This window comes from Synchiropus splendidus, chromosome 18 (genome assembly GCF_027744825.2).
Source record: "Synchiropus splendidus isolate RoL2022-P1 chromosome 18, RoL_Sspl_1.0, whole genome shotgun sequence".
Classification (NCBI taxonomy): domain Eukaryota; kingdom Metazoa; phylum Chordata; class Actinopteri; order Syngnathiformes; family Callionymidae; genus Synchiropus; species Synchiropus splendidus.
This window is the reverse complement of record NC_071351.1, coordinates 6845517-6866528: the sequence shown is the minus strand read 5'-3', so window position 1 is coordinate 6866528 and position 21012 is coordinate 6845517. Positions and strand designations below refer to the sequence as shown.

The window sequence follows — 21012 nt, the reverse complement described above, 5'->3', positions numbered from 1 at the left end:
CTTGTGTCTTTGAGACTGGTTCTGTCTTGGAAAACAATACAGATCACGGCAGCCATTGACAACAAGGTCACAAAAAATACCCAACACAAATACATGTTTTTATTTATGATCAAACACCTGTGTGTATTAGTTTTAGTGAAGCTCACTCACGCGTTTCGCTGATCCTTTGGATAAATGGTGAGCGTGCAAAATAAGTGTTAACTTATTAAAATATTTAACTTAATAGAGCCTAGTTTTAGAAATTGTATGTTTGATCTGATATTCTAGTTTTTCAAGCGCCGCACCACGGTAGACATCAGAGTCAGAAAAACCTTGTTAATCCCAAGGGAAATTGTGTTCGTAACATACTCCGTACACGACATATCACAATAAATTAGAAAGAATATTAAGTGCAAAAAAAGTGATCCAAAAGAGCTTAGAAAAACAATGAAGCAACAAAGACAAAATAGTCTAGTTTTAGAAATTGTATGTTTTGGATGATATTCTAGTTTTTCAAGCGCCGCACCACGGTCGACATAAACCTCACTCAGAAAAACAACAATGACAATACAATACATTGCACAGGTCAAATGTATTGGAGGAGCTTGAAATGTTATTGATTCAAAAATGCTGGATTAAAAAAAATGGAATATCAGAAAAAATGTACAAAAAAAATACAATTTCTAAATGTAGACTATTTTAAGAAAAAAAAATTAATAAAAAAAATTTCATCACCGCAATATAAATTGCACAATATAAATAAACCCTGCATTATTGAATCAATAAACATTTCAAGCTCCATCAATACATTTGACCTGTGCAATGTATTGCTTCCGAAACATTTGTTTCACATGGATTGAACAGGAGCAGGAGTGAGCGCTTCTGCCCCTGAACAAGGTTTATGTCTATGTCTGGTGCGGTGCTTGAGTTTGACAGATCATGGGTTGGAGCGACCCAAGTTGTGTGTGTGGTGTCTCCTCACTACATTTCACCATTTCTCTGTGGGTGACTGGTTTGGCCATAAAACCGGGGCCTAATGTAGCTTTTATTGCTCAAAATATGAGCGGACAAGTGAACGCTGCAGCACTCTGACCTGTCTCCATACCCTGCTGGAGGCTTCCTGTTCCTGTTCCATTCCCATCCATGTATCTCTGGGTCCCTCACCCGGAGGCAGGTCCTCTCAGGGGCCTGTGGACGGGCCATAAAGGTCTTGCCTCCAGATGATATTGTTCCACCGCTGTACGGCTCCGGAGGGGCAGCGCATTGTTGGGATAGTTTGAAGATCTTCTCGGTGAAAGACGCTGCCTTTCATTCCCGTGCCAGAGAAACTGTTTGCAACCTTCCAGCTGAAGGTTCACGCCTCTGAGTTTGTCCACTCCGTCATACGCTCTGCACCTTGAAAACACTTGGCTGTTTCCACCCCACGCCCTTCTTCCCCGCTCCGCCACACACACGCCACACTTCTCGATGTTTTGTGATGCCCCAAAATAGAGGAAGGCCCATCATATCTTCATGTCTGTTTGACTTTCTATCATCACGTCGCCATGGCGACGGCTGCAATATAGATCAGTGTCCATACGAGAGCCTGGTTACTGTTTAACCTCCCCACCCACATTTGCCCAGATTAGGAAAATCAATAAGATAAGAGCGGCAACAGCAGCCTTGCCTTGCACCAACAACGCTCTTCTCACACTCCAACTTTCACGTTTTACACCTTGCGGTAGGACACGCTGAGCAGGTGGGATGAGGCGTGTTTAGATAGGAGCGCCGAAGTCAGGAGTCAGGAGGCGTCATGGTCAACGTAAACACCCCAGTCAGCCCCAGAATGGAAGCTGCGTTTGGTGAGTACAAGCTTCAGCGTGTTTGGAGAGTTGTGGGTGAAGCGAGGGCTGGTTTGGGAAACAGCTGTTGTGGTTCCTGAGAGGAGCAGCATCAGGGTCTGGCGTGGTCCATGTGGGCTTAGCACGGAGCTTGAAGATGCTAAAGCGATTCATGTGTAAGATCTGAATGAGTCAGTCGGTCTGGTCAAGACTCCCTCTCCATGTCCGCGTGTCCATGTCCATGTGTTGGTGGGTCAGCTGGCACACACACCTGTGCTCAGTCCAAAACAATGATCCAGATCAGTCCGGTTTCACTCACGTTGCAGATGATTTATTGGCCGTTTCAAACCTTTTTTCAACTCATGACTGGTCAACTTCAGCATATCAGGCTGCGCCCTGCTTCCACAGCATGAGGGAGGAAACCGGAGTGCCGACAGGCAACACACTCCAACACGGGGAGAACATACAAATTATTTATGAAGACGGAACTTGATGCATCTTCAGTGTTTAGTACGATACACAAGACAATTGGTTCCACGCTTCTTTTTTACCGAAAACTTGAAACTAGCAGTGAGAACGCAGACGACATTTTTCAGGCAGAAATGGGTCATGGCATTTATTATGTCATTTATTACATCATTCAAGCATACAAGAGGGACACCCTGGAAAGCTTGTCTGAGCCTGACCGGGCGATGTAGACAGACACCCACCAGAGGGCACCAGTGTTGGGTACCTGGCGCACGCAGCATCACCTCTCCAACAACAAACGATGGCTCCTCGACCCCCACACTTCCTCACTATTGTTCAGGCGCAGGGTACGAACTGCAGCTACAGACAGCCGTGTCTCTATTTCTTTGATAGAGTTCTTCACTGGTTTATTTAATATTAAAGGCTGAAATAAATCGAATTAGATGCGGACAAATCTTCGCACCGGTGGGATCGTGGCTGAACACTGACAGGTTCACAGCCAGTTTTCAATACGCTTTTATGTTGAAATCACTCACACGACTGAGCTCAGTCTTCTGCCTGGAGTGTTCCACTCCCAGTGTGAAGGGTTGGCGTCCTGATGGGACGAGGAGAGTTCATGCACCTGTGTCCTCATCTTCAGAGCCCCACTAGATGGCGCTGTCATCAACGAGAAGAGCGCCACCTACTGGGCTCTGACGCTGTTAGATGAGGCCTTATCACTACCGTAATACCTGAGGTAAAGGGGCACTTCAGCATCCAGGGCAGGCCAACAGGATAGTGTTTGTCAAGAAAAGTGAGTTGACCTTTTCCTCATGTACTGACCGATCCTGTGCTCTCTGGAGCACATCGACCAAGCACCGTGAAAATAGACTGAGCAACATCGATAGATAGATAGATAGACAGACAGACAGACAGACAGACAGAGAGACAGACAGACAGACAGACAGATGGATAGATAGATGGGTAGACAGATAGATAGATAGACAGACAGATGGACGGACGGACAGACAGATAGATAGATAGATAGATAGACAGACAGACAGATAGATAGATAGATAGATGGGTAGACAGATAGATAGACAGACGGACGGACAGATGGACAGGCGGACTGACAAACAGACAGACAGACAGATAGATAGACAGACAGATAGATAGATGGGTAGACAGACAGACAGACAGACAGACAGATAGATAGATGGGTAGACAGACAGATGGACGGACGGACAGACAGACAGACAGACAGATAGATAGATAGATAGATGGGTAGACAGATAGATAGACAGACGGACAGACAGACAGACAGACAGACAGACAGATAGATAGACAGACAGATAGATAGATGGGTAGACAGACAGACAGACAGATAGATAGATAGATGGACGGACGGACGGACGGACAGATAGATAGATAGATGGGTAGACAGATAGATAGACAGACGGACAGACAGACAGACAGACAGACAGACAGATAGATAGACAGACAGATAGATAGATGGGTAGACAGACAGACAGACAGACAGATAGATAGATGGGTAGACAGACAGACAGACAGACAGATAGATAGATGGGTAGACAGACAGACAGACAGATAGATAGATAGATGGACGGACGGACGGACGGACGGACAGATAGATAGATAGATGGGTAGACAGATAGATAGATAGATAGATAGATGGGTAGACAGATAGATAGACAGACGGACGGACGGACGGACAGGCGGACAGACAGACAGACAGACAGACAGACAGACAGACAGATAGATAGATAGATATATAGACAAACAGATAGATGATTTGTTGTTTGTGGGTTATTCTATTTTATTGTATTTGATTTTATTGACAGCACTTTATTCCGAAGCACTTTCCTTGTTGGTGGGATCCCCACTGACCATAGCGATAAATTTGATTCTCACTTAGAATTTTTGAAAAATTTTTTAGAGCAAACACTTCCATTGCCTGATGCAGTTCCTATTAAAAAACCATGTCATCCCTAAAGTTTTCCTACAGCATGAAATGGCATTCAAAATATCTGTACTTCGAATCGTGTAAAAAAAAGAAAGTTAGATGCCATTTAAATGATGCTGAACATTTTAAACAAGTTAATTCCATTCATATTCATAAAGGATGATCAATAATTTCTCATATTTCACATGAATGTGTTCAAGTACTGTGACACTTATGGCTGTGTATAAGTTTAATAGTATCATAATATTTGCCACAAGAAGCCACATTTTTAATGTGAATGAATTTGGTATATGACTGACTCAAATGATGGACCCATACATACATTTAAACAACAAAATATTGGTTATTTTGCACCAGTTTGACAATAAATATATTCAAGTCTTTATTATTTAAACTAAAGCTCTTTTAATGTCTTGAAAATATTTGTGTAAGAATTTCAATTTTATAAGAATTTCAAGTCCATTCAGAGTAGTGGAAAAGCAAACAGATGCTTTTGTTTGCTTTTGTTCAGGGATTCCTCCATGTTTGTTGTTGTTGTTCTCATCCTAGCTGCCACGTGTCTTGTGCATCAGTGGGATCAGTGGAGCAGGAACTCCTGCACTTAACTCGTGAAAGTCCCCCCACTCATAGTGAGACTCCACACTCACGGTCCGCCTCAGTCTTGGCCTGACAGGCTGCAGTGACTGGTTCCACATGTGTCCTTCCTGATGTGAGTGTCAAGTGTTGACCCTTCACGGGCAGTTTGCAGGCCAAGTATTTACACTGCTCTGTGAACACTATTAATCTGCATGTTCAAGACTCCGATCAAATCTCATTGTGACAGGAATTAGGGGATTATCCCTGAATGACTCGGGCCCTTAGGTCCAGCCCCCTGGTTTCCACCCGCAGCTCTGAGCAGTTAGAACAGTGGCTGGGCCTGAGAGGGAGAGCGCAGGCCCATGGCTCTGTGTCCAGCAGGCCGGCTCACGGTCCTCCTCAGGGATGTACGCTCGGGATGGCACCCTGCGCTGCTCCAACTCAGGTAACAGCAGAGCACTGCCGGATCACTGCGGCCGCGGCTTTTCTTGCTCCTGCTCCGGGCCACTGAGGCCATTCTGTGGGTGGGTGACACTGGTCCTTCCACTTTCATTTGAAATTATTGCACAAAATATTCGCTCATGTACTAACACCAACTCATATTGAAGAGTTCATCTGAGTTGTACTCCTCCGTGTCCACACGATGGCAGTATATATCTAGTCCAGTTTCTCGTGCCCTCATAAATTCATCTATACATTGCTTTCATGTTGATATTTGCTGTGCAGAAAACATTGGAAATTGTGCGTTTACTTCCCTTCACACTTTTGTCCTTTATTGATTCATTTTATTTATTTAAAAATCTGAGTCAGTCTGTGTCAACAGATATTGAATCATTATATATTCAAATATTTATTTATTTTTGAATGGTTGAATATGTATTATTGTTATTATTATTACATTATCATTGTTGTTATGAAGAGGAGGCAAAAAATATTCCATCGTGGAAAATTCCATAGAGACATCGAGATAAAAATCGAAACAGGAGCGACAGTCAGCTGCAGCAGCGAGCGTCAGTAGCTACAGTTTTTCACCAAATAAAAAAGGGATTTTCTACTTTTGACGGCTCACTATTGTGCTATGGTCGAGGTTCCTTTGGTGGAACCTCAAAACTTCTCAAAACTCAAAGTTTGTACTGTATTTCAACTGTACAGACTCTATTTGGAAGTGAATATATATATATATATATATATATATATATATATATATATATATATATACGGCTAACTTGACATTTCACTTCAAAACTTTTCAAAACAATTGAAACTTGTAGAGAATGAATGTTTGCTTTTGGGTTAAAAAAAATGTATAAAAGCTAACTGCAACTCAATGCGCTGCAAATGTGAAGAGATGAAGAATCTCTGCTGTTATGAAGAGGAGGCAAAAAATATATGTGGAAATTTCCACACACACTTTTGTTCTTGGAGCCACGCTGCTTCTTTATTTATTCATTTTATTGATTTAAAAATCTGAGTCAATCTGTGCCAACAGATATTGAATCATCATATATTCCAGTATTTATTTATTTTTGAATGGTTGAATATGTGTTATTATTATTATTATTATGTAGTTAAAGCCTTATTATCTTGTGATGGCCAGTGAGCCTGGACCTGTTTTAGGAATGTTAGGACGTCAATGGTGGGCGTCATGTGACCACAGAATCTTGGCGGCCATGTTGAACCCGCGCGCTGTCTCTGTCGCCCCCACGCTCACACACACACTCACACACACACAGAGCTTTTCACGGTTTATTTGGAGCTGTTAACCAGTGGAATGACACCCGTGTCCAGCGCGCGGCAGTTTCCCTCTGCTGCCTTTATGGTCTGATCTTGAAGCCCGAGCACTGTGGGCCTGACGTTGAGGATTTGCTGACAGAGACGATGGACGCAACGGTCGGAATGATCGGTCAGCTGAGTTAATGATTGTGGAGCTTTATCACCAGCAGTGATTGATTTACACGGCGCAGGAGCCTCTGTGTTTATTGATGCAATTGTTGACTTATTTGCTGATCTGAGGTTTTTTTTCACTCTGGATATGAAGCAAGGCCGTGTTTGTGACACGAAACCGAGCTGCAAATGTCTCCGGAGAGTGTGTGACGGAGAAGTGATTCGGCACAACTATATAATATAAATATATAAACAATATAAATATTTATATTACAATTCAGGATGATGGAATAGATTTGTTGGCAACAGAGAGTTAACTATCTCTTTTAAATGTCTTTATTTATTTCTCTTTCTGTCTAGTTCACTAAATACATGCCTCTTGTTCTCCCCTGCGCACTCTGGTTTCCTCCCACGGTCCAAAAACAATTGAAAACTTTTGTATAAGCAGTTATTTTCCCAGAAATGATCATGAAATTCAATTGAGTTAGTGTGAAGAAAAACAGAGAATAAAACATTTGAAATTACATATTTTATTTTAGGCATTTCTATGGAGCCCTGGTTGGGAAGAAATTGGCATGTTTTTGTTTAGTTTTACAGCAACATTCTGAGCACTATTGACAAAAGTGTCTGGATCAAGTAGCAGAGCAGCAGGGACACGACTGCACCACGGGGCCTTGCATAAGCTGCGCTGTTTGCAGATACTTATCTGCTGACACGGTGCTCGCTGTGACGCTTCACTCACCTGTCGGCTTCAAGCAAGAAGCGGCAGCACCTAAGCAAGGACCACCACCATCAAAACAGCTCCACGGGACGTCCAATATTCCGCAGCACACGGTCCCATCCAGGCCACAGGGGCCGGCGTCTTCCCTCCAGAATTTGAGATCTCCTGCTCTGAGCTTGGAGATGCGCAAGTGGATTGTGGTGATTGAGGAGAAGGTACAAATAGGCAGAGGTTGCAGATGGAGTTTGGCCAGTGGTCGAAGATTCCTATTCACAATATGTAGACAGGACTTTGTTCACAAACTGGAGTTTGAAGTTTCAAAGGGGAGATTCACACAGGTGTTACATCAGGTCTCGACAATCCTTTGACTTTTAGCCTCAGGGCAGGAGTTTGGGTGAGCCATTATAAGTCTGAGGTCCGGCGGCACGGCCGCACGGCACACACTCCTCACACACGACACACACCTTCAGGAAGCCGCGCACGTGCCAAATACATGAGCGCAAATAAAGCAGCACGACAAATAGTCGATGAAGATGCAATTAAACCATCAGAATATAGAATAGAGTCTGTGTGTGAACTGTTCTGTCTTGGTTTGTTTATGAATATAAAAACAATATGACTATATATATATATATTCACTTCAAAATAGACTCTTGTAGTCATGTGTTCCATTTGATTCCATTTGATATATATATATATATATATAGTCATTGCTGAACGTATAAAATGACAGTCTATTGGTTTCAAAATAACCAATTTTTTGCACATGTGTAGGCTCAAAAAAAGCAGTGGTTAAAATAATAAGATCACAATTAAACTCATAAAAAACAATAACAAGCAGGCTTCCATGTGGTGCCATATATATATATATATATATATATATATATATATATATATATATATATATATATATATATATATATATATATTCACTTCCAAATAGACTCTTCCAATTGATGAGTTTTTGCCTCATATATATATATATATATATATATATATATATATATATATATATATATATATATATATATATACGGCTAACTTGATATCTCACTTCAAAACTTGTCAAAACTATTGACACTGGTAGCGAATCCATGTTTGCTTTTTGGTTAAACAAATGTATAAAAGCTAAAAATTCCATAGAGACATGGAGATAAAATCCAATACAGGAGCGACAGTCAGCTGCAGCAGCGAGCGTCAGTAGCTACAGTTTTTCACAAAATAAAAAAGGAATTTTCTACTATTGTGTTATGGTCGAGGTTCCTTTGGTGGAACCTCAAAACTTCTCAAAACTCAAAGTTTGTACTGTATATCAACTGTACAGTTGTGCTGTGTTTCAACTGAGACAAAAACTCATACAAGCAAATGCTACACATGAATCTGACGACAACCAAAGAGTCTATTTATATATATATATATATAAATATATATATATATGTCTAACTTGACATCTCACTTCAAAACTTTTCAAAACTATTGACACTGGTAGAGAATCGAAACAGGAGTGAGCGTCAGTAGCTACAATTTTTCACAAAATAAAAAAGGGATTTTCTACTTTTGATGGCTCACTATTGAGCTTTGGTCGAGGTTCCTTTGGTGGTGAGTCTGGGACTTTTTTTATCAACAAGGTAGGTTGAAAAACACTGGACACAACGGTCCTGGAGAATACATTTGCTGTGGCAGTGCCTCATCTCTTGACCAGCTAAAGCAAAGTTGAATTTACTTTCAGTTTATAAGCGACTTTATAAGCGGCTTTCACGTCCAACGCGCATGATGAAGAGCAACGTAAACCTGCCAGTTGCGTGGAAGCCTCCCACCCATCAGGAGACTTGGCCAGTTCTGGATGATGAAAGCTTTATAGTGGTTCAGATGACTGTTCCTTGAGGAGTTCACAGAACTGTAAGATGGGAGCAGCGATAAAAGCACTTTAATGGCAGCGCAGATAAGATTTACTGAGCAGTGACTCACTGGCAGCGCAGCACTGATTCCTGCTCTCTCTCTGAAATAATCTTGGGTAAATATGAGCGAGATGAGCAACACAGACCGAACATGAAGACATGTTGTAATGGCCGACCTCTGTACACACAGGCCAAACGTCACCACGCTGCAGTTACGGCTGAAGAATCCACAGCGGCACCACTGCTTCTCCGGAGTCAATTGGATTAAGAGTGGGTGTGAATGCGTTTGTTGACAGTGAAAGCCTGCGAACAATGGCCTCATCAGGCTGTGATCACGTTATTACCGCCGTGGAAACTGTCGGAAACGGCCGGCTGGTGCTCGGCTGTGGTGTCACCAGTGGCTCCAGGATGAGTCCAGCGTGCGGTTGGCGATGCCACTGAACTGTGGAGCATTGACCCACCGCTGTGTACAGCCACTTTCTATTCAAATACAGCACGACTGTTTGCTGTGTGTGTGTGACGGCGGAGAGGCGCACACCACCAGCCTTGGTCGCCTCCGTCTTCCACCGCTTTTCTTTTATTGCGGCATCAAGCTGATAAAGTTTATCAACGCAGCCCGCAGTGAAGTCGCTGAACATCCAACCAAACACAGGCATCTCATCAGGAAATAGATCACTGAAGATAAAGTTACATATTAAGACATTATTTTCTATGATAAATAAACCGTCACTGAAAGCAGTGAAGCGCCGTCCTTTGACAGACATTCCTCAGCCAGAGTGGAGAGCTTTCCATCCAGGCCAGGCCTCCTCTTCCACATGTGTGCGAGGCACACTCTTATTTTGTTGGAGTCCAAACCCATTTGGAACTCTTCGTTGTGAAGAGAAAGTCAGTGCGTTGAGTCCCACCCAGATGACGGACCCTGTCACCCGCTCATTCTCAGACCTCGGTGGGTGAGCGGAGGACTCAGCTCCTTCTTCACCATGACAGGCTCCTCAAGACTAGACCAACCCATCTGCCAGTCACATTATTGGTAGACGTGTATGGTGAGGTGAGTCCCACTGTCTACAACTGAGACCCCTAACTCAGAAGAGGTGCTTCCTGAAGCAGCCAGTCTGGACTGCATGTCCACCTCCACACCAGGGCAGATGCAACCAGATGAAGCCTGGAGTGTGTTGGCCTCTCTCTTGCACCACACAAACTGGAAGAACGCTTTTTTTTTAGAGCCAAATTGGCACTTTGTTTCAAGAAATACAACTAGAATCATTGCCAGTCCCGTTCAGTTCTGAGGGTCAAAGTAGGCTTCTAAAATCATACACATATTCTGCCGGATTTAGAATCCGGACGGTAAAAAAACACTGAAAGAAAGATAAGAAACTGAAACATAACTTGTATTTGCCGTGGATGGGACTGGGTTTTTGGCAGAATACTTGCACCTTTGAGTGCACAACATCCACCCACTCAGTGAAATGCAACAGTGTTGTTGCAAGTCTCCGTTGCCTCCTCTGACCTTGTCTTCCCAATTCTATGTTAAATGACCTGATAGCTCGGAAACATCTCAAGATATTCGACTCAATTCCAATGGCATTTCTTCCACTGCGAGTCGTCTCGCTCCGACTTGTTTGGCAACTATTGACGAAAACGCAGAGCCATATCAAAGTGTTGCTATCTGTTGAGTGGAAAAAACAAATGATGAAGAGTCGGGTTAAACAATAACCAGCGGTTCTGGACAGCAGCTCATATCACTGCCCCCCCTCCCCCCGTCACCATGTAGGTGAAGGTGCCCATCAGCCGGTCCTGGGATCTACCTCATATCTGGGTGGAGCTCTGGTCCAATAGAGGGAGGGAGGTGAGGGAGTGGGGGGGTTGCTGGAGGTGTGTGAGAAGAGGTGGTGGAGGTGGAGGGGGGGGGGCACACATTAGCTTCTTGGTCAAGTCTTTTGGCCACACTGTCAGCTAGTTTGAGGAATTGTTTGTGAAAAGTGCCAGCAGACATGGACATGGCCGACTACAGCGAGGCTCTGGACCCGTCCTACACCACCCTGGAGTTCGACAACATGCATGTGCTGGCCATGAGCACGGGTGAGTCGCATATATCGCAAGTGTGGGGATGAACTTTGAGACTTTTACTGAGTCAAAACTTTGGATCCAGATGGGGTCAATTGTCCATCGGCTTTTGCTCTCAGGGGGACGATCCTTGTCTTTTTATCACTTCTGGGTCCAACAGTGAAACATTAAGAGATGTTGACTCACAAGGCCCGCGGTGATCCCGGGTCCACCGGGTCGCCCGCGCCTGAGCTTGACTTCTGGAGTGTCACCATACGGCTCCTGTTTCCAACTGCCACAGTGAGCGGCAGCAGGTTATGTGCTCCTTCTCCCATGACCTGGGATCCTGCTCCAGACTGCAGGCGTGGTGCCGTATCTAACCGTCATGTTCGGGCCGGCCTGCGTGGTGACGGCCAGCCTGACACGGGACAGACACCTCGCCTTTTCAGACCTAATCATGCGCAGATCAATTCTGGACTGTTGACTTTGTCCGAGCCACTTACCGCCACCGCTGATCAGCCCGGGTGATTGATGGCTTCACTCAAGTCCTCGACACCTTCCTGTGCCTCATTTGCATCTCACGGCGTCCAGGGTGAAGCTTGAAACCTGCATTTCGGCTTCTCAGTCGTGGTCGCTCAGAATGACTTGAATCACCAGGAATATCTGCTCTGGAAGTGGAGGGCGCCCCTCACACACACACACACACACACACACACACGTGGTCCGGGAAATAAAAGTCGAGAGAATTGCAGTGTTTCTAGGAGGCAAACTAGCTTCTCAAAAGGAACCATCCGTACTCTTTGTGCATCCATGCTCATATATGAAGACAGTAAACTGTGTCTACAGGGAAAGAAAACCCAAATATCGCATGTGAAAATTGCAATTCCACTACAACTGAGCTGAGAATATTTCATTATCCTGTTGCCTCAGATCTGCTGTGTGTTCTGACACACCACGTCGATGAATGTTGCGTAGGTAAAAAGCGTAGGGTCTCAGGAGTATGGTGTGACTTTCTGCCAGCAGACTCTTCCCCATCTGAGAGTGCCAACATGAGCAGCGCCGGGCACCTGGCCGCAGGCAGCCTGTGCGCCATATGTGGCGACCGAGCCACCGGAAAGCACTACGGCGCCTCCAGCTGTGACGGCTGCAAGGGCTTCTTCCGGAGAAGCGTCCGCAAAAACCACATGTACTCCTGCAGGTGAGCACCAGGCCTCCGCCTCACGCCGCCACGCTCAGTGACCCCAAACTCCACTTGCAGGTTCAACCGACAGTGCATTGTGGACAAAGACAAGCGGAACCAGTGCCGATACTGCAGGTTGAAGAAGTGCTTCAGAGCCGGAATGAAGAAAGAAGGTACATGTCCCGTGTTGCAATCGCGTGGAAGCCTTTGTTAATGATCACTCTGCGCCTCTGACCGGCTTATGCTGAGCAAACACTTCAGAGCAATAATCGGCATATACTGATAAACACGGCAGCCTTGGGAGCCTTATTTTTCTTTTAAATGAGTCGCTGTTCTGATTGTGAGACTTTTGTTTGTGGTGCAGCCGTCCAGAACGAGAGGGACCGGATCAGCACGAGGAGGTCCAGCTACGAGGACAGCAGCCTCCCCTCCATCAACGCCCTCATCCAGGCCGACGTGCTGTCCAGACAGGTCGCTGGCATTTACCGCCGGAAGCCGCGTGGTGATGCTCCGACTCGCTTTGACCATGTGCAACAACCTGTCACTCTACAGATCACCTCGCCGTCGCCCATCCTCAGCAGCGACATCAGGACCAAGAAGATCGCCGCCATCACGGACGTATGCGAGTCCATGAAGCAGCAGCTGCTGGTGCTGGTGGAGTGGGCCAAGTACATCCCGGCCTTCTGCGACCTGCCCCTGGATGACCAGGTGAGAGCAGAACACATTTTCCTCTTCCTCCGCTGTTGGGTTCCACGACAAAAACATGTTGTTCTCAGGTTCGCTTCTGCAGCGGTGGTTAATATATCTAATCCCGGTTAGAATAGATGAGCCGGATTTAAAGTTCTATCTCTAAAAAGAAGGCGCTAAATCATTAACCGTGGCATCACCAGGCCTTGGTCACTGATTTGCACATGATGTGTGAGCTTCTGAAAGCTCCATGTGAGGACCTCCTTCTCTTCACACTTTTCCTGGAGCCGTTCGGGGCGAAATGCACTTGGGTTTCGCATCACTTGAACACACCTTGTTGAGCTCCATTCACCAAGTGAGGTCAAGTGCTGGTCTTCAAAGAGCTGCTCCGGTCAGACAGAGTCGAAAGTTGTCAAAGGACCTCTTACATGGACGCCGCATGAGCTTAACACCACGGCCACCTGCCTTATGACTGGTGTGCCTCCAGGCTGGTCCAGTTTGATACCTGAAGAAGACATGCTTGGACAGTCACCCGGCAGCTGCAGGGTGGTCGCTTCCACGTGACGCTCCGAGCCTCTCCCAATAAAGAGGTCTGTGTTCCAGGTGGCGCTGCTGCGAGCTCATGCTGGGGAGCATCTTCTGCTGGGCGTAGCTAAAAGGTCCATGCTGTACAAAGATATACTCTTATTAGGTAAGTGTCGTGCTGTGAGTGAGGCGACGTGTGGGAACCTGCGATACTGAAACCGACTCCTCTTCCAGGTAATGACCACATCATCCCCAGAAACTGCTCGGAGCTGGAGGTGGGCAGGGTGGCGGTGAGAATCCTGGATGAGCTGGTGCTCCCCTTCCAGGACCTGCAGATAGACGACAACGAGTACGCCTGCTTGAAAGCCATCGTCTTCTTTGACCCAGGTAGCAGTGAGACGCCATCGACTCCGCGGGCTGACGCCGGCGCTCTCTGCAAACACGCCTGCTTCTGTTTGCTTCCAGATGCTAAAGGTCTGAGCGACCCTGGAAAGATCAAACGCATGAGATACCAGGTCCAGGTCAGTCTGGAGGACTACATCAATGACAGGCAGTACGACTCCCGGGGCCGATTCGGGGAGCTGCTTTTGCTGCTGCCCACGCTACAGAGCATCACCTGGCAGATGATCGAGCAGATCCAGTTTGTCAAATTGTTCGGGATGGCCAAGATAGACAACCTGCTGCAGGAGATGCTGCTGGGAGGTGGGTTCAGAGGCGAGGCTCGCCAGAGACTCGGACTCATCACGCTCCTCTCTCCATGCGCCAGGTTCTGCCAATGAAGCTCCACACGCACCTCACTGCCTGCACCCTCACCTGGTCCAGGAGCACCTGAGCAGCAACGTCATCGTGGCCGGCAACATGCCCACACCCATCCACAACGGCCAGATCTGTAAGTGCAGGACCGACATGCAGACGTGAAGTCGCCAGCTGAATTGTCAAACACTGAGGGGCTGATTCCATGTAAAGTGTTGGTGCTGAATAGCAGGAACAAAACGTGTGTGATACAGCACCAGACACACGGTGAAACACACGACTCCAGTACTTGAAACGATACCTTACAGACAGCACAACCATGGCCTTAGCGCTGATCTGACCCAAATAACAATCCACCCCACTTTATGGCAGCAACAAGTCCTTGCTGCTTTCAAAATAAAAGCATGAGGGATGAAGCCCTCTGAGATGTGCTTGTGTATGAGTCCTGCTACGATGAGGGTGAAACCTCTCCCTGAACCTGACACACAGAGACTGGCAACCATTAACCCACACTCACCCCTCTGCAGACAGCACTCACCACTCTCTCAGCCTGACTGAATGTTTTTGGACAGCGGGAGGAAACTGGAGTAAACCTGAGCATGCAAAAAAAGGCCGAGGTCACTTCCAGCTGGAAGCTCACCTCCATTACCTGGTGCTTGGAGCAAGATTTTTTACCCTTTTTATGGCTTGTGTGTCCCTTTTTTCGGTAACAGAAACAGACACCTGGTGATGAATGAAATGCAGAACATCACGGAACAGTTCCTCTGCACACTGCTTCCACTGCCTCCAGTGAGGCCAAACAAATTTGCAGAGTAATCCTTTAAATTCTTCATGGGAACTAATCTGGCTTATTTTATCAAAGAGAACTTGTGTTATTCTTTCATAAGACGCTGAGAAATTTCACACGAGTGTTTGCTGCTGATTCCTACAGCTACAGTTGGAGCCCGCATCCGTGTTCACGCCTGCTGTTTGTTCTCTCCTTCAGCCACTCCTGAGACCCCAATACCGTCTCCGCCGGCTGCCTCCAGCTCTGAACACTATAAAATGGCTCAGGGGGTGATCGCCACCGTGCCAAAGCAGCCCACCTCCATCCCTCAGCCGACCATCACCAAGCAGGAAGCCATTTAAAGTTAGGATACAGCACCATGATATATTGCCGATCTGCTCCAGGGACTCTGCCACGCTGTAAAGTATCCGCTCTACAGTTGTTGGACGACAGATTTCTGCTGCAGCAGCTGAAGCTCAGTGCAGCAAGAAAACACTGCTTCCTACCGTGGAGTATTACAACCATATCCGTGTTTGTCCCCTTCAAAGTTCAAAGATTTATGAAATATTCCGGCCTTTTCTGAGTCCAAGCATGACAATTTTTATGTCAAGGTTTAAGTTATCCCGCGCCGATATTGCTATTTCGAAAGGTTACGCACGTCCGTGTCACTGATACAACATTTGACATGAGCTCATGTGAGTGAACGGGTGAAGTGATGTACGAGTCATAGCCTTTCATCACTATTCATGACCTTTTCGGTTGAGACTCGAGTGCTCTCGCGCCAAACTTGGTGTTTGGAGGCTTAAGACAGACCATAAATCAAAGCAGTGAAAGTAATAAAAGTAAATTCCTTGACTGGATAGAGAGAAATGTGAATGACAGAATGAGACAAATATCACGCAACAGCATCCTCGAAATGAATATTGGACAGACGAAAGGCATGACAATATGATATGTTTTGATATTTTGAAATATGTTACGATACTTGACTGTCTGGAAAAACCATCATCAATTGGACCACTTTAAAAATAAAAACAATTGCGGAACCAAAGTTGTGAACAAGCCATTGAAAAGTCTTGACTTGGAATGAAAGAGAAACACCCGATCTTAACACTCTGTGGTAGTGATCCACCTTACAGATTCGTGGCCTCTGCGTAGGTCCTGTTTCCAGATCCAGACCTCAGTGAAGGACGCGATGCCATGGTGGTTCCAGTTGCGATGTTACAACACATCTGATGTTGAATTGATGATGTATTTTCTACGGGACAGAGTTGACCTTTTTTTTTTTTTTTTTTTTTTTTTTTTTAATGTTGTAGACAAAATTCTACTTCACGGAACTCAAAGTAACACTGTGTTTTGTTTTGTAAGCTAGATTTGTATATGTACGCTAGATGTGTTCCAGTCCCAGGGAAGAATGCATGGAGGGTATGTTTTTAAATTTGTATTATATTTTTGTTTAGTACTGTTCTCATGGTAGGACTGACTGACTGTGCCTTGTAACCGGAACTGCCTTTCAATGTGAAGACAAATAAATAAATCACGGTTTATTTTTACGTTTGGTTCAGCGGTTTATTTGTGGCAAGGACTTGGGTTCCAGTCGAACCTCGGATTCAGGAGGAACAGCGTGGTTTTCGGCCCGGTCGTGGAACACTGGACCAGCTCTATACGCTCCATCGGGTGCTCGAGGGTTCATGGGAGTTCGCCCAACCAGTCCACATGGGAGGTGTTCCGGGCATGTCCTACCGGGAGGAGACCCCAGGGAAGACCCAGGACTCGCTGGAGAGATGATGTCTCGGTCTGGCCTGGGAACGCCTCGGGATCCCCCGGGAAGAGCTGGAGGAGGTTTGTGCGGACCGGGAAGTTTGGGCTTCCTTGCTCCGAATGCTGCCTCCGCGACCCGACCCCGGATAAGCGGCAGAAGAAGGTGAAGGCGAAGGTTCATTTGTGGTCGTGTCACATATGGTGAGAATGGTTTTTCGCAGCTGTGAACAAACAACATGACGAAAGAGCGAGTAGAAAAGAATAAAGAGGTCCAACGTGTCAGTCACTGATAGCAGTCCATAACATGTTGTTTTACTGATAAACAGCCTGAGTCATAAAAGTTTACACTGATTTAAAGAGTGTTGACTTTGAAGGAGAGTAACACAAAGGTCAACTGTGGAACATTTTAGTACAGTAAAGTGCAGAAAAATAAAATCGTATTGTGGATCAAAAAAAATATTTTTTCAACAATATGTTGCAAATATGTGTCCAATCATAAAATTAAGGAGTTGAGCTGGGTGTATGAAAGAAAAAAAATCCATTCCTTTCATAGAGCTCACTGAAAGGATTTTTTACGTTCATTTGTCACAACTTCGAACAGAAAAAATGTACGTCGATGATAAAAGTCGATGGTTTGTGTGTAGTGCCACCTGCTGTTTTGTGCCGTGTATCTCACACGACGTGACGACTGAACGTCACATGATCCTATTTGTCCAATGAGGGCGTGAGTATCCGTCCCCTACCCGGAAGGGATTGAAGGATGTTCCTGACAGACTCGGTGTGATGTTTGACTTTGTTTATTATGACGTCGGCCTGGTCAAGTCAATTGCGATATTGTGCGTTTCGGTTTTAGAGGAACGATTTGAAACCATATGCGTAGGTCGCCCTTCATCTTTTTTTTCCCCCTTGGGGTCATGTTGACGTCGTGAAAAAGCGCAGGTATCGTCTCAGGTTTGTCTCACCGCGCGTCCAAAACAGTCTGTTGAAATGTGTCGTTTGCTGTTGTGAAAAGCGTCGTCCAGTCCGTCCATGGCTGCGCAGCATGCAGACCTGGCCAGGCCTCCCTCCGCTGCTGCAGGGCACGGCTGGTTTCCTGGCCCCCCGCCACCCACCTACACCTGCACCCTGACCCCGGACCTTGTGGCCAAAGCTCGGGAGGAGCTGCAGGAGAAGCCAGAGTGGCGTCTCAGAGATGTCCAAGCTCTCAGAGACATGATCCTGAAGGTGCTTCACTGGTTTATTCTCCACCATCATGGCGTTTCTTCATGCTTTCCAATGTCTGGTTTGAACTTCAAATAGGCTTATTTCCAATTGCTGGTCCACCAAACGTGGGTTGTGACTGGAGAAACTTCACCACAGCTTCACCACAGTGTGACATGACACAGTCAGAGACATGCTGAGTGACTACTGATACCACTATTGAGAGTTTCTTGTGTTGATACTGCAACCAAAGCCGTAATGCATACAATACACGCGACGACTGTTTTTGAATTTCCGTTGTCTCTCCTGCTCATCTTCACCCAGGATCAACCAAACCTGCACACAAGGCTGGACGATGCTTTCCTGCTGCGCTTCCTGCGGGCCCGGAAGTTCGACTACGACCGGGCTCTGCAGCTGTTGCTCAACTACCACGCAGGGCGTAAAGCCTGGCCGGAGGTCTTCAAAGACCTGAAGCCATCCACTGTGAAACACGTCCTGGACATGGGCTTCCTCACCGTCCTGCCTCAACCAGACCTCAATGGGAGATATATCCTGTGTCTCAGACCTGGTGGGTGTTATTGTGTGCGTGTGTGTGTGGGATTTTATTTGTTCGATGCGCTCTGCCTCAGCAGGGCTGTTTTGACAAAACAGACGAGGAAGAGATGATGTGTCATCCGTATCTCCGAATCAGAAGAAGAGAACTGAGATTGCAGACAAAAATATCATGACAAAGCAACACTTGCGGAGAGAAGAAGGCGGTGGTTTTAAGATGCATCAACTAGATTGCTGCCAGTCTGTCGGGCTCCAACTCTTCAGACACTTGTCTCCAACAGGAAAGTGGAAGCCAAACGACTATCCCTTTGTGGACAACGTGCGCGCCCTCTATCTGACCCTGGAGAAGCTGATTCAGCCCGAGGAGACGCAGGTCAACGGTGTGGTCATCCTGGCCGACTACACCGGGGTCGGCATGTCGCAGGCTTCCAATCCGGGCCCGTTCCTTGCCAAAAAAGTAGTGAGCATCCTGCAGGTGGGTGACTCACTTGACCTGAGGAAGAGTTGCATCACCTTACATGTTGTGTTTTGCTTGGCTTGAGTGGAACTGGAGCCGATGGCATACGTCCATTCTATGTGCAATGTTGAGGGAGTCACATACATTTCACGCCTTATTTCAGTATAATGAAGTCATAAGTGTTGTGAGTGATGTCATGCGTTAAAAAGAACATCTTTTCCAGGACGGGTTTCCCATTAGAATCAAAGCTGTTAACATCATAAATGAGCCGAGGATTTTCAAAGGCATCTTCGCCATCATCAAGCCATTTCTGAAGGAGAAAATGGCCGAGAGGGTAAATATCTGTGGACGTCTGTGGTTCATTTCCAACTAAATAAAAACCAATTGTTGTATTTTTTTTTCTGCAGTTCGTCCTCCATGGCTCTGACCTGCGCTCCCTGTACAAGAACCTCCCTCAGTCCGTCCTGCCGGAGGAGTACGGTGGGACATCGGGGCCACTGGACCTGCTGGCCTGGTCCCGACTCCTGCTGGACTCCGAGGAGGAATTTGTGGTGGAGTTCTGTCAGCCTCATCCACTAGAGGGGGCGCTGCTGCCAGACTACATGCTGTGTGAAGGAGACCCGGAGGAGGACACCTTCAGAGGCCTGCGCTCTCAACTCTACTACTGTTACTGACACCTGGTGACCACTGGGGTTTGAGCAAGTTGCCAAATTACTCCTGTACACATGCATATCATCTGAGTAGCAACAAGTAGCAGTTACTCTATGTAGAGACTCCTTTGTTGACACGGATATATATATATAAACAGTATAAAAATCACAAAGCCAGAACATGCACCTGGTTAGCTCCTGAAGAACCTGTATGAAACCGTCTGGTAGTGAAGTTATGACTGTCACAGGAGGAAAGGATAGATGAGAAAAACATGTATCAAAGGTATAGAGATTCTATATTGATGGATGTAAACACTGCTGCTACATAATAGAGCTGCTTCATCCACCTGACACGTCAGTCATTTCATCTTTTTTTCACCGACTGATGTTTCCACTGCTGCTTTGCTTCTTTCTCTGACTGGCTTTTAATCTGGAACAATTCAAATTTTTGTCGTTGATCGGTGAAGTCTTCAACGTCTGACCACGACGAGTGCGAGTTGTGTGTCTTATTAAATCTTCTATACAGTATCAGAGTTGTGTTCATAGAATTGAGCAGCATAGATCTGCTTGTGTGACTCCATTTCAGCCTTTAGATTCTGTTGAATTCACTGCAGACCGCATCACCTTAAAGGGTCTTAGTTTTATACATCTCAATAAGCTGCCTTTTATTTTCGTTTTTCACACCATTGTGGTTTGTTTTATACCGTCATGTAACACAGTTGTGCAATTTTTGTGTTATTTATTTGTGAAAAGTAAATATTGCTTTTTTTATACAGTCCACAAAATGTTTGTGTGTGGGTGATGTTGGTTACTTGCAAGGATGAAAAACACTTGTTTTAGTTGGTGGATAAAATACAATGAATACTGTGTCATTGTTGTTATTTCCAATGCAAAAAATTGTGGATTTATTTCAGGGGATTTATACTATATTCTATTGGTTTAGGGTGACAAGGGAGTCATGTGGCTAAAAATAAGGTTAATAGATAAAGATCTGATGGTTTGGATTTTAAAAAAGTCGAGTTTTTATTTATTGTTCCAGCAGTAGCTGAGGTACCGGCAGGTTTGAGCGGGACCAAAGTGAAGAGGTTCAATGTATTACGTGACATTTTGACTATATTTAAATCACCAC

General features: G+C 45.7%; 2 protein-coding genes across 3 annotated transcripts; both read left to right on the top strand.

The window, feature by feature from the left end:
- The first annotated feature begins 15 nt into the window (after positions 1–15).
- hnf4a (hepatocyte nuclear factor 4, alpha) lies at positions 16–16794 on the top strand. Of its 2 annotated transcripts, none has more exons than XM_053848672.1 (10): positions 16–1820; positions 12376–12550; positions 12611–12705; positions 12897–13003; positions 13085–13240; positions 13823–13910; positions 13979–14131; positions 14210–14446; positions 14511–14633; positions 15483–16794. In XM_053848672.1, exons 1-10 carry the CDS (start codon positions 1772–1774, stop codon positions 15623–15625), a joined length of 1326 nt encoding a protein of 441 aa, XP_053704647.1. In that variant the 5' UTR covers positions 16–1771; the 3' UTR covers positions 15626–16794. The 2 variants fall into 2 exon arrangements, with proteins under 2 accessions (XP_053704647.1, XP_053704646.1); XM_053848671.1 differs by lacking the exon at positions 16–1820 and adding an exon at positions 11236–11388.
- Positions 16795–17768: 974 nt separating this feature from the next.
- ttpal (tocopherol (alpha) transfer protein-like) lies at positions 17769–20750 on the top strand. The gene is made up of 6 exons (XM_053849598.1): positions 17769–17963; positions 18037–18248; positions 18549–18792; positions 19058–19251; positions 19457–19567; positions 19641–20750. Exons 2-6 carry the CDS (start codon positions 18054–18056, stop codon positions 19905–19907), a joined length of 1011 nt encoding a protein of 336 aa, XP_053705573.1. The 5' UTR covers positions 17769–17963; positions 18037–18053; the 3' UTR covers positions 19908–20750.
- The last annotated feature ends 262 nt before the right edge of the window (positions 20751–21012 follow it).

Bases quoted from the DNA above. Each gene is read 5' to 3' on its own strand.
- hnf4a (XM_053848671.1), top strand. From the start codon at position 11,301: ATGGACATGGCCGACTACAGCGAGGCTCTGGACCCGTCCTACACCACC. The intron at 13,241-13,822 runs GTGAGAGCAGAA...TCTGTGTTCCAG, and splicing joins ACCTGCCCCTGGATGACCAG to GTGGCGCTGCTGCGAGCTCA. The intron at 14,132-14,209 runs GTAGCAGTGAGA...GTTTGCTTCCAG, and splicing joins CATCGTCTTCTTTGACCCAG to ATGCTAAAGGTCTGAGCGAC.
- ttpal (XM_053849598.1), top strand. From the start codon at position 18,054: ATGGCTGCGCAGCATGCAGACCTGGCCAGGCCTCCCTCCGCTGCTGCA. The intron at 18,249-18,548 runs GTGCTTCACTGG...ATCTTCACCCAG, and splicing joins TCAGAGACATGATCCTGAAG to GATCAACCAAACCTGCACAC. The intron at 19,252-19,456 runs GTGGGTGACTCA...CATCTTTTCCAG, and splicing joins AAGTAGTGAGCATCCTGCAG to GACGGGTTTCCCATTAGAAT.